Source organism: Atheta coriaria, unplaced genomic scaffold (genome assembly GCF_025399875.1).
Source record: "Atheta coriaria isolate IRGN ID8LTWV9N9 unplaced genomic scaffold, Caltech_Dcor_3.1 hic_scaffold_5_pilon, whole genome shotgun sequence".
In the NCBI taxonomy this organism is placed as follows: Eukaryota; Metazoa; Arthropoda; class Insecta; order Coleoptera; family Staphylinidae; genus Dalotia; species Dalotia coriaria.
Window position 1 is genome coordinate 10402319 of NW_027045447.1, and position 16094 is coordinate 10418412.

At 30.3% G+C, this 16094-nt stretch overlaps 3 protein-coding genes across 4 annotated transcripts in view; 2 read left to right on the forward strand and 1 right to left on the reverse strand.

Annotated features, from left to right (window-relative positions):
* Window positions 1-6286, reverse strand: part of LOC135792172 (midnolin homolog) — a 32171-nt gene extending 25885 nt beyond the window's left edge. The window contains exon 1 of the mRNA XM_065302786.1: window positions 5516-6286. Coding sequence (XP_065158858.1) covers window positions 5516-5567 — 52 coding nt within the window. The 5' untranslated portion in view covers window positions 5568-6286. The remainder of the gene's footprint in view (window positions 1-5515) is intronic.
* A 687-nt stretch (window positions 6287-6973) lies between these two features.
* On the forward strand, window positions 6974-10868 carry LOC135792316 (nicastrin-like). 2 transcript variants are annotated; one of them, XM_065302933.1, is made up of 7 exons: window positions 6974-7145; window positions 7249-7347; window positions 7474-7957; window positions 8017-8297; window positions 9069-9974; window positions 10032-10236; window positions 10768-10868. In XM_065302933.1, exons 1-7 carry the CDS (start codon window positions 7097-7099, stop codon window positions 10772-10774), a joined length of 2031 nt encoding a protein of 676 aa, XP_065159005.1. In that variant the 5' UTR covers window positions 6974-7096; the 3' UTR covers window positions 10775-10868. The 2 variants fall into 2 exon arrangements, with proteins under 2 accessions (XP_065159005.1, XP_065159004.1); XM_065302932.1 differs by lacking the exon at window positions 10768-10868 and adding an exon at window positions 10307-10508.
* A 723-nt stretch (window positions 10869-11591) lies between these two features.
* LOC135792334 (FAST kinase domain-containing protein 5, mitochondrial-like) lies at window positions 11592-14830 on the forward strand. Its single transcript, XM_065302955.1, is given in 6 exon segments — window positions 11592-11799; window positions 11911-12568; window positions 12571-12621; window positions 13551-14264; window positions 14332-14558; window positions 14632-14830. Coding segments are annotated over 6 exon segments (1911 nt in total). The 5' UTR covers window positions 11592-11619; the 3' UTR covers window positions 14713-14830.
* The last annotated feature ends 1264 nt before the right edge of the window (window positions 14831-16094 follow it).

The window sequence follows — 16094 nt, forward strand, 5'->3', positions numbered from 1 at the left end:
AGTGTGGTTTAAAGAGAAAATTTAAGAATTTTAGACGTGAATTTCAGAAAATTAAAAGTTGAAATGAAAATTGAAACTAAAAAGTTAATAACTTTTAAACTATTACTAATAATACTTTAATCTTTCTGCATCCTATAGATAATTTATTATATTATTTGTTCACAAATTTTCCAAGCGACATCTTATCTATTTTATTTGTTATAAACAATTTTGTTACATTTTTCAAAAAAAACATTTTAATTTTTAAAATTATACTTTGAATGTTAATAACTTTTAAAGTAACAAAGATATGGACTTTAAATAAATTGTGTTTTATAAATAATTTATTCATTTATTATAATTCCAAATTTTATCATTTTGCTTTGTTTAGTTTGCTTGTTATCTACATTTTTGCAAATGTTGTCTTCAAACCACACACAAGTCAAAATCTAACTTTTTCAAAAGTTAATAACTTTTAAATTAACAAAGATACAAACATCAATCTTTCATCATCTTATAAACAATTCATCTAGCTATAAACTCACCAAATTTGAACAACTTCTCTTATCAAATGACCCAATAAATTTAAAAAAATAAAAAATTTTCTCAAAAAAACTTTTATTCTAAACTTTGCTCTTTAAACATAAATAAATTTTAAACCATCATCTCCACCAACATAAATCTTTCACCACCTAATAAACAATTTAATTATTTATAAAACTATTGAAATTTATTACAATAGCATGTTTACTTCAAAAGTTACAAGCATGTTACTAACAAAAATTTTTTGGCACTCCTCAAACATTCAACATTTTCTACTACAAGTATTTCTAGAATTCACAATAAATATAAACATACTGGTACAAGTATATCATCATAACGACTACTTGTACCTGTACTTGCACCACTTGCACTATCTCCTACAATACTAAAATCATAAAAAAACTAGTCCTATAACAGTATTCAATAATCCTAGCAAAATAAATTTTTACTCCGCGCACTCAACTCGCATTTAATTACAACTGTTACGAGCATTCTAAAAACCCTCTAAACATTTCTAGAAAAACAACTTTACTACACGCATTAAAAAAAGTTAGCTACCTGCACACAGGTTAGTGACAGGTAGAAATTAAAACTAAATAAACAAAACCGGAAATAATAAAATTCGAAATTTAAATTTCAAATATAAATTTACACGTGAAATAAGTCTACTTATACTACTTATACCTGTTTGTTTGTTATATTTAAATACTCGTGTATAAAGGTGTCAATTATCATTGGGTTTTATTAGTCGTCAAACTATACTGAACTTTCAGTATTCGGTATTTCAGGGTGTATGAGTGATAATTAAATATTAAACCGTGATAAATAAGTAAATAAATATATGGTGTATGGTGTGTGGGTAGAAGCGAGTTTACTACCGGCGACGAGTTGACACTTGATTGTGAATTATGTCGGACGTGGTGTAGAAATGCCAAGAACTGATTTTAGATTTTATTTGTGTTGAGTTGAGTTAAGGTAACTTACGAGTATTTTAGTAGAGTAAGAGTAGAGTAGAGCAGGTTTATATTATACGTGTGTTAAATACGAGCTAATTGAATTAAGGTTATTTATATATTAGTTTTACACTTTTATCTTGTACTGGTTTGTTTCTAGGTGGTTTTAAGGATGTATATTTGTCAAGAAATTAGAAATTATTGAGTTTTTCATATTGGTTGTGTTAAAAATTGTTTTATGGAGAAATTTATGTTTTTTGTTTATAACTTTTGAATGGATAGACTTAGAATGTTTAAATTTGGTATAGGTATAGATGAATATTTTATAAATGATTGTGCAAATTTGTGGTTTTGTTGATTATTTATATTAAAAGTTATTAACAATTAAAGTTGAGAAATTTTTTTAGAGTGGTAGAAATGAAATTTTCGGTTTTTTTGTTTATAACTTTTAGACAAATAAAGTTAAATTATTGAAATTTGGTACGAAAATAACTATGTACATTATAAACATTTTCTAAAAATTACAAACATGTACCACTATTATTTTAAAAGTAAATTGTTCTTGAAGTTGATCATAAATTAAAAAAGTAAAAAATGCAATTTGTTCTATTTTTGTTAATAACTTTTAAATGAAACACTCTAGAACCATCAAATTATGTACCCTTATAAATAAATACATTATAAACAAATCCCTAGAGTTTCAAAACTATAATTTGTTTAAATAAAAAGTTATAAGCCATCAAAATGACCAAAAAATATTAAACTAAATTTATCATCATTTAACACCAATCCAACTCTTTTATTTACCTTAATAACTCAAAATTAACAATAAACACAAATAAATCCTTAAATTTATACAATTTCCTAATGAAAACCAAATGTTTCAACAAGATATTTTACTACTTGTACGCACTGATTTAGTTGTTTGGTGCTTGCGTTGTGCATCGTTTCATAATCACCGCATTTCATCTCCGCGCGCATAAACATAAAACGCAATCAATTGGCATAATCGGCTCGTTGAGGCGTCGAGCCGCAGGCCAGCACATCTCATCCACGAACAATTTACCACCGCGACTATTTTCAGCCACGCATTGCTGAAAATCTCAGCCGGCGCTATTCTTAGCTTACACAACTCTTCATCCACACTTAACCCGTCTTGAAACAAGAAATAAGAAAGAAAAAAATCAAACAGGGAAACAGGAATAGAAAAAAATGATGCGGAACATTTTTCAAGTGTCAAGAGAAGTCAGAATATGAATTTAAATATAACGTAAGACGAAAAGTAGAGACGTAACGGAAGTCACACTTTTAAAGCACTTTAATGTTAAGTGTCTTAACTTAAGCCAAGTTTATCAACGTCAAAAGTTACTCGTACTATACGAGTATGCATGATGATAATGTTTATGTGCAGTAGTAAATTTTTTATTAGTTTTTATTTTGTTTTACCGATGAAAAACATGAATAATAAAAAACGAAATATGAAACAAAATTAAAATCACGCGATGTGCATGATATTAAGTGTCAGGAGTCATGTCAAAAGTGTCAAATGGCATAAAAGTATTTGGAAATTAATTGCGTCAAATAATGTCAAATGTGATGTTATTGAAATTTATTGCGTTATTTAAGTTTTTTTTATCGAAATTTATCATTTTTTTATTGTATAGAGGTATAAAAATGTGTTGATAGTAATTATTCATGTCGATGTCATTTTACGAGCCTATAACTTTTATACTAAATAGATTACGGTTTTGTAATTTTTGGGGTATGTTGGGAGGTTATTTGTTTATAACTGTATGAAATTTGAACGTTCTAGAATGTTTTATTTAAAAGTTATTAACATAAATTGTTAGAATTGTATAATTTCAGTTTTAAATTTATTTGACAAATTTGAGATCAAATAACTATTAAATTAATTAAACAATTAGGTTGAAATTTTAGAGATTTGTTTATATACCATCTGTTTACTTGCGTACTAAATTTTAATATTCTAAATAATTTATTTCCAAAGTTATAAACAAAAATAGCAAAAAATGTATTATTTTTTGTTTCATTTTAACAATTTAAAAATCAAATATCTTTTAAACCAATTAAGCAAAAATATTGCAATTTTCAAAATTTATTTATTAACTAATTATTTATCCCTGTACTAATTTTTAATATTCAACTATTGTTAATTTAAAAGTTATAAACAAAAATATAAAAAATAAAACTGTTTTAAAAAACAAAAATTTATATCTTTAATACCAAATATCTATTAAACTAACAAAAATAAAATATTGTTATTCTCAAGTACTATAAACAATATACCCATCTACCTATATTCAAAATTTCAAAGTCCCAACTCCTTCTATACAAAAGTTATCAACAAAATACTAAAAACCAACATTAGCGAATTTATGCACAGTCACAAAATCCACTTCACTTTACCTCACTTTAGTTTATTTCGCTCGTAGTAAGCACTAAAACTACAATTACAACCTCAACTTCAGCTAGCCAACAAACCACGTGCATAACCACACAAATACCACCTTTACTACGCTCGTTAACCTGACACACGTCAAGTAATTATCCTCGTTGCACAATAAAACACAATAAAACTCAATGCAAAATTGCATTTCAATGCAAAAAGTTACTTTTATCCAAACGAATTTTTTATTTTTAAATCTTTAGAGATAAAAGTCTAGTAAAATAATACGGTGAGAAGAACGGAGCGTAAAGTGCGAAATTTATATAGAATATTTAATAATAACTCGTGAGTTGTTCAAGCACGTGCTTTTTGCGCTCGTCGAGAGGTTCGAGCATGGATCGCATGGTTTGCTTGATTACATAATTGCAGTATTCGTAAACGACGTAAGCGTACGAGTAATGTAAACGACATAACGCACCACAGTCGAACAGCCGAGCAGCGAAACAGAGGATCAATGTTTAGAGGATAAATGTATAAAACAAATGAATTTTTGATATTTTTAGAAATATGGGAATAGATAAAATGTGTCTGTTATCAAGTCGTATAACTTGAGTTATGAAAGTCGTAGAAAATAGAATAAAACATCATTGGAAAGAGAATTTATTATACTTTTATATTGTATTTAGTAAAATATTGTATGTTTTAAAGTTTATTAATTATGATTGTTTTTGTAAAAATTAATTATTTTAGTTTTAAAAATTTATTTTGAGGTTAAATAAATAGAAAACTAATTAATATATTGTAATTGTTTCTTTGGTATATTATAGCAGTACTATTTGGTTATGTTCTACGAAAATTTGATTAAATTATACTGAGTGTTTCAAAAGTTATTGCAAAAAAAATTGAATATTTGCATTTTTTATTTTTTTGTATTCAAATTAATTTAAAGTCAACTTTAAACATTGATAACTTAAAAACTACTAGGTATTATTCAATTTTTTAAACAGATATCTCTAACACCACTAATCCTCAATATATTTTTAAGTTTTTGAGGTTATAAATAATTTAGTTTAGTTTTTATCAACAAATTTGTAAAAAATATCAATTTCTTAAAACTTAAATTTTAATCACTGATAACTCAAAAACTATCAGTGATAAAACAACAATCTTGCTTGAAAAGATAGATAATATTAGCAACTATTAAATTGTTTTTATAAAAGTTTAAAAACTGTAACCAATTAAAAGTTACAACAAATTTAGTCACACTTTTGCAGTTTTCTATATTTTTATATCGATTTTTTTTAAATGTTAACTTTAATCATTAATAACTCAAAAACTATTAACAATAATTAAATTTTCTAAACTGATATCAATAAACCAACTAATCAAGAATATTTCCACAAAATTTCAACACCATAAACTAATTACCCTACTAATTATCAACAAATTAGTAAAAAATGACAAATTTATCAACCTTCATATAAAATCCTTCATAACTCCTAAACCATCACACTTAAACCAACCATCCTTACACCAAAACATAGACAATTTCATCATCTTCAAACTCCCTTTTAAAAAAATATCCTACACCTCACCAATCCTCCACAATTAATAAAAACGTCAAAAAACTCACCGGTATCAATAGCCAGTGCACGCCATCTCGTCTTGCGGGCCTTCTTGCCCATCTTCCGGTCCGCTGCGCACGCCTCTCTTCGGAAAAACCCTCAAAACCCTCAAATCACCCCGCAACGACCACCACACGACCTTTAACCATCAATGTATCTAACAACAATCAACTCCAAATCCTCCAAAAAAATTCACCGCAAATTAAATTTTATCGACGTTTTGCGCGTTTTCGCCGGCTCAGCTTCCGCACACACTCGCCACTCACACGTGCACACCGCCGGCGCGCCGCCTCCACCCGCCTTCAGGGCCCGGAATTGATTTTCCAATACTTGCCACCACACCGGCCGAAAATTACAGTTCTCCCGCAGATTTCCACCAAAAAAATCCACAAAAATCAAATTTTACTCATGCGCGCATTACGCAATCATTACTTTTGCACATTCATTTAAATTTAACATCGGAGCAATTAGCATTCGTGTTCACCGCCGATTGATTTTAGCCACGCACATTTTCCGCATGTTTTTTTATTCACTGGATTAACTCATTTGCTGCGCACTGCGTGTTATCAATTGTTTTTTGAGTTTAGAGAAGAGGAAATGTTCTTGTAGCGTGTGCGTCGGCGGGTGGATGCACCGGTTAAGTGTGTGCGCTGCGCGTTCGACGGACGCCTGAGACCGAGAGACACATTCGGCCCCGGTGACTTCTACTTTGCGATTACGTAACGTCGCGACGCGCGCGAGCCGGCGCCGTGCGTCGAACCTTGCCCCCCACACCATTTAGATGTATGCGAGCACACGCCTTCGTTTTCCGGCATTTTTGCGTTTATTTCGTGATTATGAAGTATATACGTCTTTTCAAGTGGTTAAATTGGTTGGATATGTTAGATATATTGTTTATGTTATGGTTAATAAGGTTATATTTACCTTATTTTGCGTTTTTTGTTGATTAAACGTTGAACAAGGTTGAAAAATTGAATTGTTAAAACTGTCAATCATCTTGGTACGAATTAATGTCAAAGTGGTACTTGTGGCGCCCCCTAGCGGAATGCGCTTTAAATAATGAAATATTCAAATTTTATTTTTGTTTTTTGCAATAAATAATTAGAAATTTAATGTACAAACAATATTAGTTATTAATTTAAACATTTGTAAGTTAAATTTTTATTGTTTAATGCTTTAATTTGTTTATATTTTAGTTTAATTATTTTTTGAAAAAGTACGGCACATTTGTAAATAATAATCAAAATAGTACTGCTAGCGCCCTCTAGTGGAATGCATATTTACTATTTACCTGTTTTATACATTATTTTTGTTTTACATAATAAATAACAAATAATTCTAAATACTAACAATATAAATTAATATTCTAAACACTTTTATGAATTATTTTTATTACTTTACGTTTGAATTTGTTTTTAATTTAATTTTAATTTTTAGTTGTGAATGTATGGCAACCATACGTACACATCTGTCATCTTTCATCTTGCATTGTTGAAGTTGTCAGATAATAAATAATTTCGCCATAAACAATGTTTCCGCGTTAATTAACAACTTTGTTTCTACATAAATCAATACCTAAACATTTCACGATGTCGCCAATGTTTAAATATATCCTGATTTTTGCTTTGTGCGCGTCTGGTGAGTAATTTTCTAGACAATTTGTTGGTTAAGTTGATAAAACACCTAAAAAACGATATAAAACAATGTTTCACTAATATTATCTACGATTTTTTACTGATAGTACACTCCCAACGTACCAAAGACAAGATGTACGATGAAGTCGACGGAATATCCGCTTGTTTTCGTCGATTGAATGGCACACACCAAATTGGCTGCTCATGTAAGTTAAATCACTGATAACAGAGCAACAAAAGACATAAATTGATAATTTCCACAGCAAAAATCTAGAAAATATATTTATTTATCACCATAAACAATATTTAATATAAATATTTGAATTTTTCAGCCAAACGAGATGGTTCAACTGGTGTGATCCACTTTGTTGACTCGCCAAGTGATTTAAACTTTGTTTTGGATGTCAAAAATGGTTTAGACTACATCCCAGTCATCCCAATTGAGTTATTCACTAGAGAACTCAATAGTAAACTACAGCTGCTGGACCATATCAGTGGTTTACTAGTGTATAACATTGAAAATGAACAAAAATTGCCTGTAAATCACTACAGTCCTGATTTAAAGTGTCCGAATGAAGGTAGTAACATCCAAGGCACTTGTGACACCAAATGGAACTTCTTTGGTAACAGTCTCCTGGCTGAAGACTTCAAATTCCCGGTTTTTTACTTGGATAAAGAGAAAGAAGTGAAAAAAGTCCGCGATTGCTTCGGAAAGTTTAATAATTTCAGTTTTGATGAGCATACAAGTCGTTCTCTATGCAGTATTGAACTTCAGAGCTTCATGTTTGCTGCCTATGACACACCTACATGTTTAAGGCGAGTAAAAATATAATTTTATTGATTTTTTTGTAAAATTTTGTTTTTTTTGTGTTTAGACGATCGCAATCCGTTGTAAACATGAATCCGATGAAGTTTTGTGATGCTTTGGGTGATCAGAACGTGTGGGCATCGTTGTTTCCAATTGGGAATTCAACTCTATCGCCTGCTGTTGTTTTGAAGAGTAATATCAAGCAGATTTTGGTCGTTAGTCGCATTGACGCCACTTCGTTGTTTTATAATTTGGAACCTGGTGCGCAGAGCGCTGTCACGGGGATGGTAACGTTACTAGGAGTTGCTGAACTGCTCAAGAGGATGTTACCCACCTATGAAGATTATGGTAAGTTGAAAATATTTGATAGAATTTGTTTTATTGCGGTTTTTATGATTTTTGTTGGTTTTTTGAGGATAATTCACGGAAAAAATTAGATAGAATTGTTTTGTTTGGATATTTTGGTAGATTATGAAATTATTTATGTTTTGCACTTTATTTTATTGAATTTGAGTGATTAGTTTAGTTTTTACAAGAGTTTAAAGTTCGGTTTTGTTGGTTATGTGTAAAAGTATGACATGTCTTTACAAAAATTTGAATAACTCAGGAAATAATTAAGATAATGACAATTTGTTTTCGAAATATGAAAGCACATTAGTTAACACATTATTAACACTTTGTTTTATATTGTTGATTGATTTAGTTTAATATTTATTAACATAAATATCAAAAATTTAGTTATTTTTGAAAAAAAAATTGATTTTTTTGTTAAAAACTTAAAATTAACAATAATACGAGCAAAAACAAGACTTGGACTCATACTCATTCAATACTTTGGTTAATTATCTATAAAATGACGTTTATTTCATATCAATATCTCAATTATTTTAGATTTTACAACACTTTTAAACTTTTTTTCTCTAATTTTCGTCATTTTACCGCGCAACTCATCACTTAAACTCAAATATCTCCTAAAATATTCAACATAAACCCAAACTCTTTTCACAATATAAAATTACATTAATCCACACACAAACCCACCAAATATCAACATTCTATCTCAATTACAACCACCTCATATCAACCATTTTATAAAAACTTAAATTTTCTTAATTTTAGATCGAAACGTTGTCTTCATCCTCTTCAACGGCGAAAGCTTCGACTACATAGGCTCCCAACGCATAGTCTACGACATGAAGAAAGGCGAATTCCCCCGTTCTGAATACACATCAACCACCGAACACTCCAACCCCATCCGCTTCGAAGACATCGACACCGTCTTCGAAATCTCCCAAATCACCAACACACCAAAACTCCACCTACACCTTCTAAACGAACCCGAACAAAGTGAATTCCTCAACATATTAAAAAAGAACCTACTAAACATTGAAATACACACAGACACCATCCCACCCACATCCATCCAATCATTCATAAGAGAAAAAAACGCACCCAAGAGTCTTGTGCTTACAGACTATGCAACCAACTTCACAAATGCATACTACAACAGCATCTACGACAACTCAAACAATATAAAATTTGTTTATCAAAACATAACCAATGGAGACGATGTAGATACACTCCCAAAAGACAGTATACAGGTATTTATCGGTGGAGTGGTTGATGGCATAGCTAAAACACTCTACGAAGCAGTCACTAAGAGAGAATATAAGGGGACGGAACGTTATAACAAATATTACATCAATGAATTGTTGCATTGTTATCTTGAGTCGGCAAACTGCAGTATACACAGAGCTCTGCGAAAAGGCAGCTTCCAACCAGTACCTTTGAGTTTATATGTTGGTGTCACTGTCAGTTCCAACATTATGACGAATTTATTAGCATTGACATTTGCATTCTTCATGGGTGATACGATTGGAAAAGGTGCTTGTCCTCTGAACATGTCTTCACATGTTTATTATCATTTCAACATGTCGCAGAGTGTTTTACAGAGGAATGAGACACAGTGTTATAGGATTTCGATGAATTTGACTGATGCGGAGAGTCCGGCGTTTTTAATCGATGGTAATTTATTTGTTTTTATTAAATTTTTGTTTAATTTTTGATGTTTTTATTGTTTAGGATATGATTGGACTTCTGGTGAATATTCCTCATGGACTGAAAGTGTCTGGAGGGAGTTCAATGTGAGATTATTCCTGAAACCAGCCCGTGCGCATGAAATCATGACTCTGGTCGTTGGTTTAGTTGTGTTTCTGGCGTCGATGGCGATTACTCTGTGTATCAATAGGAAGAAGGATGTTTTGTTTGAGAATATTACTACTACCACGTGAGTTTTGATTGGTTTTGTAGGGAGAGTTATTGGGTTGTTTGATTATGATGGTTGTTTAATGTTGTAGACCACCAGCAAACTGCTAAATGGCTAAAACCTTGGGTTCTCTTGTGATATTGACAGACAGTGTCCAAATTTTCTACTAAAGACTTAATTGATTCCTTTTACATTTAATTATTATTGGTTTGACTTGTAATGCGTTTGTTCATGTATTAGTATACATATTTATATTTCCAAGTTTAAAATACATAACTTATTTCTAACTAAAATTGAGGTTTTTATTTAATTGCGATGTATAGGTTTGAGTTGTGGGTATTTTGGGGTTAGATTTGGTTAGAGATTTGATTATTTTACTTGTAGTTATTTATTTGATTAGTTTATCTTTATTAGTTTAGTTTTTATTTAGATTTTTGATTAGTTTTAACTGTTTTTAAGTTATATCTTGTATTGATAGAAAATTACTCATTTTTTGGTATAAAATTGTTAATATCTCGTAAATTAATTGAAATATTTCATTTTTCTTTCCAGATTATGAAAATACGTTAATTATAGTATAGAATAGAGTTTAGTTTAAGTTTCCAGCTTAATTATTTTAGTAAATATTCAATAAAACACCAACAAAACGACAATAGCTATTTGTTTTTAATTTTTACTAAATAACGTTGTAAATATTAATAATAGAGCCATTTTGTTTGTTGATTTCAGTGAAGAATTAACTTCTTAGTTCATTTTAATTAATTTCAATACAAATATTAGCATTTGTTTATGTTTTTCTTATTTCGATATTTTGATAAATTTTAACTTTTTTAGGTTATATTTTATATTAATGTGAATTATACATTTTCTGACTTAAAATTGTAAATATCTACTAAACTAATATGAATATTAAGTTTTTCTTTTCAGATAATGAAAGTACACTAAAATTTGTGCAGGAACGTGTTTACTTTAAGTATGAAACTTGATTCTTTTATAAATATTCAGTAAAACAAACAAAAAATTATGTTTTTGGTTTATTTCTAAGATTAAACAAAAATTAAGCCAATTGTAGCTGTTAATCGTATACAATCTTATACTCTGTTGATTTTCCTATCTAATACAGTTTATTACATTCATTTATTGCAATTATTTTGCATTTTACACGCGTTTTAAGTTCATATTGTTTAAAAGTTAAAATATGATGCATAATTACCATTTTCAACGATTTTTATAGTTTTCTACAATAATTCTATGTCCTATCTACACAAAATATTAATTATCTCAATAAATATTAAAGACTTCTATGAAAATAACATATCCACCTACAATTTTCATTAATTTAATAAACTTTAATTAAAGTTTTTGTATCTCCCCATTCTACAATCACATGCTTAGAGGTTAGAAATGTTGCGAGCGCTAAATTTAAGAAAACTCAACAAACTCTGCAATTTTACATATTCAAAATGTGTGATTACACTCCAGAGAACCCTATTAACATCCCCAACACAAAATGCGAAATTATTCGTGGACAGGGAGAATACTTACTGCTATGGAATCATTGCACCATTATTCGACACACAAAAAGTAAGAATAAACCTAAATAACTATTAAAATACATCATTAACAACAATAAAACATATTTAATAACATAAAACACATATACTTTATACTCTTATTAATTTTGTGGTGCTTTAGGTGTTTCCTGAAAAAAATGAACAAAATGAAGACATGACCACTGAATGGTTTAATAACACATTAAATCATCACTTTCGAAAGTCTACAGCCTCTGAAATAGTCTCAACATTCAAAAAAGTGCTTCCATTCTGCATACAACACAATATAACTATATCAGATACAAGATTCGATGCATTAGTTGATGGTTTAATGGATCATGCTGAGAAACTTACAGATAATGAACTCCTAACTCTTCTAGATGTATTAAATGACTATCCAACAGTTGATTCTATAAATGCTCACAATTATCATGATGTTTGGAGTTGTCTGGATGATATATCCGGTAGAAGAATAGGAATTTGGAAGCCTGACATGTTAATAACAGTGGCTGAAAAGTGGTACAAGTTGGGTTTGGGCAGAGTTGGTGACTTCACCTTCAATGCCATTGATAAAATGTCCAAGAAACCTGAGCATAGGTTGACTAAAGATCAACTGGTGCAGGTGTTCTTTCTGATGAATGTTTCCAGGAGGAGATTGATGCATTTTGAGTATGAACATGCTTTATATTTGAAAGTGGAGGAGATGACTGTTGATGAGTTGGCTATTGTTGCTCTGGGGTATTTTAAGACTCAGACTAAGGTGAAAATTCCGCAGATTCTAGCTGAGATGCTGCGGAAGGCGAAAACGCCGAGGATATACACGAGATGACTTTGTGTGGGATTTTGAAGGTTAGTTTTGGTTGAGTTTTATGGAAAGTTTTATAAAATTTGCCATATCTCCCGAATTATTTGAAATATTTGAAATTTTTAAATTGATTATGGAAGAGTATTAATTAACGCATAATCTGCTTTTTATTTTGTTATGCTAGGTATAATAGTTTAAAAGATATTGAGAAAAATGTACAAAATTACGTTTTTTGTGCGTTTTTGTTAATAATTTGCAATTTAAGATTGATAATCGTTTAAAGTCATAAATATCATTGATGTATGGTATAGTTTAGTTAATTATTGATCAAAATACGATTAGTTTATTAAAATATCTCTATTATTTTAGTTTTACAAGAGTTTTAAGTTTACATTACGTTTATTTTATGTATCGGCCATGACACATGTTTTCATGTTACAAAAAGTTAAATATCTCGTGAACTAATAGAAATATTAACAATTTCTTTGCAGATTATTAAAGTATAATTAATTCCGCAGAGTTTTCAATATAATTTATCATATTAACTTTGACCATTTAGTAATTATTGCAGAAAATCTCAAAAGTAACGTTTTGTGCATTTTGTAAAAATATCGAAAATTAAGAATGACAAACATTTAAAAGGAACAATATGATGCTTGCATCTCATACTTTAGTTAATTATTGACCGAAATACGTTTAGTTCATTAAAATATCTCCATTAATTTAGTTTTTGCAAGAGTTTAAAGTTCACGTAAAAATTATTCTACTTTGAGGTTAAAAAACAAATTATTTTCTCTCAGAAAAACATAAATATCTCTAAAACCAATCAAGATATCAACAAATTTCAAACAAATTATTAAACTACATTAACCACAGTATAATCTACAACTTATTTCACATCTCAACCTATTTTAATTCATTAATTATTAACAAAAACATAAAAATAATAAAATTCTTTATTTTAAAATTTCAGACAGTGAGATACACTTCCCATCCATCTTTAGCCGACCAAATGCTGGACTTCATGGAACATATCACCCCTAAACTCCCCAACCTCTCAACCCTCTGCGTCCTGCACGCCGCCCTCCTAGGCACAACCCTCCAAATCCTCCACAAACCATCTTTAAGCATTGCAGCACAAAGAATAGCCTCAAACATCTCCAACGTTGAAATGGTCCGACTCAAAGACATCGAACGCCTTCTATTATCACTAACAATGCTCGACTACGACCCACAAACAACACCCTGTATATTCAAGGCATGCATGGCTGAACTGCACGAAGAACGCCGCAATACAGAAATAATCAGATACAGGAAATGCCTGGGTGCAGCGCTGAGTTTCCTCAGCATAAAGAACATGTATTCCATTGACTTATTGAAACAAGTGTTAGATCCTGAATTAATCGAAGAAGTTTATGGTAAATCAGCAAAAATGTTCCCCAGGGAGTTATTCGTGCTCAATATGAACACATACCTTGAAGTTCCTGAATATAATGGACCTAGATTAAGTAAAATCAAACAAATTAAGTGCGCAAAATGGCTGACGACGTTCACACCGGTCAAAGAACAGACTAAAAGGGTGACAGCGATGGATAAATTGATTCTGGACGTGCATGGAGTACTGGAAAACATTGTAGGAGGACAGGAGAATATGTTTATTGAACATTTACTACCACAATATCTCAGGGCAGGTAAAAATTAACCTAAAAATGATTTTTTTTAATTTATAGGTTATTTTTTAATTAAAATTTGTTTAAGATGTGGTTATTTCTCGTGATAAACTTAGTAAAAAATTTATAAAACCTCAGGGTTTTGATAATTATGAGTTTGGTGAGCTTATACCTGCACCAAAGGATGAAAACAAGGATTATTTCGCTATAGTTATCCTTGGATGGAACGCAACAGTTCGTGGGTCGTCACATCCGGTTGGTTTAGCACACATGAAGCTACGCCATCTTAAAATACTAGGCTACAAACCTTTCTTTGTAAGTTTTTATTAATTTATCCAAAAAAATCATATTTTCTTGTTGAATTTTACTTTAAATCATGTATTTTTAGGTTATATGGAATGAATTCTCACCTCTGACAAAAGAAGACAAGCATAGATACATAGAAAACAAAATACAACAATATTCATGATGATAACAAGGTATTTTCTGTTACTTTTCACATAGACCTTCATTATATTCTCTGATAATTATCTCGAGTGTTGATTGAATATAATTTGCATCTGTTGCGATGTTAGATTGTTCATAAAGTTTGTTTCTTAACTCTGAGCAGTACATAACTCGTGTATTCAACAGTGGTTCTCTTGCTTGTGTGATAACTTCTTCATTCGAGCAGTTATCTCTTGCTTTGCATGCTTTTATACTCTGTTTGATTGTGTCTATGTTTTCTTTGTTCATTTTCTTGAACATTTCTCCAATTTCTATCGAATAATCTTGTGTCATTAGATTCTGTATGTTATCCATGACTTCATTGATGTAATCCTTCCTTCTTTGATGTATTAATTTACACATTGATGAACTATTCTCATTTGTGTACTTTTCTGTGAAGATTTTGTACAAATTCGTGAGGTTTTTATAGATTGGTTGGAATTCTTCACTTGCGTCTTGATTCCATGTTGTTAGGAGTGTTGTCATGTTGTTTTGCGCGTTTTCTGATGATTTTAGGAGGTCTTGGACGTTTTGGGCTGATAATATGTGTTTGGTGAAGGAGTCTATGAAGTCTGCTGGACATGTTTTATAGGAATGCGTTGAAAAAACACATTTTATGATTATTAATGTTAATATTGTTGCTGTTACTTGCAACATTTGACTGTTTATGATATAACTGAATAATTTTTTAATATTCTATTGGTATATATAGAGGAAGTTGTTAATTATTGCTAAACATGTTTCTTTTTCATGGAAAATCATGTTTTTGTTGATAATTGATGTTTACTTGTTTTATCTCAGTTTTTATCATATAACTCGCTGAGTAATAATGATAGAATAATTTTGTTTGAAAATATGGATAGATGATTAAATTGTGGGTTATTTGGAGTTTAGAGTGCAGTTTAAAAGTTTTTGGTTTATTATTTATAAGACTTTGAAGTTGGTGAAGTTTGGAAAGTTCTTACATTGTTTGGTGAAATGTAATACTCAACTTTAAAGTCTTATTAAACAGAACTAATTGTGGAAAAAGTTTTTATGAAACTTTTGTTGATAAAGAATTTAATTATCTATCATGTTGTTGAATAATAATTGTTATATTGTTATTGGTTTGTTGCTAAATTGATAAAAACTAAAAAGATGCTTTTGACGTGATAACGTCTTTAAAATCGTTTTACTGGTGACCTGTTCAGAAACTGTGTCACGAGCGAGGTCGATCGCAGGTATACCCTCTCGTTATAACAGAGACGGACCGATCTCCCGTCTCATCTCGAGCGCTGCCAGTCATTCCCGTGCCAGTCATAGCGTTCGAGTAGTTTGACCGATCTTCCGTCTCTCTCTACTAGCGGCATAAAACGAATGGAGATT

Excerpts from the sequence above, each read along its gene's own strand:
- LOC135792316 (XM_065302932.1), top strand. The coding sequence starts at position 7,097 with ATGTCGCCAATGTTTAAATATATCCTGATTTTTGCTTTGTGCGCGTCT. Across the intron at positions 7,146-7,248 it reads TTTTGCTTTGTGCGCGTCTG|TACACTCCCAACGTACCAAA; the intron begins GTGAGTAATTTT and ends TTTTACTGATAG. Across the intron at positions 7,348-7,473 it reads ACACCAAATTGGCTGCTCAT|CCAAACGAGATGGTTCAACT; the intron begins GTAAGTTAAATC and ends TGAATTTTTCAG.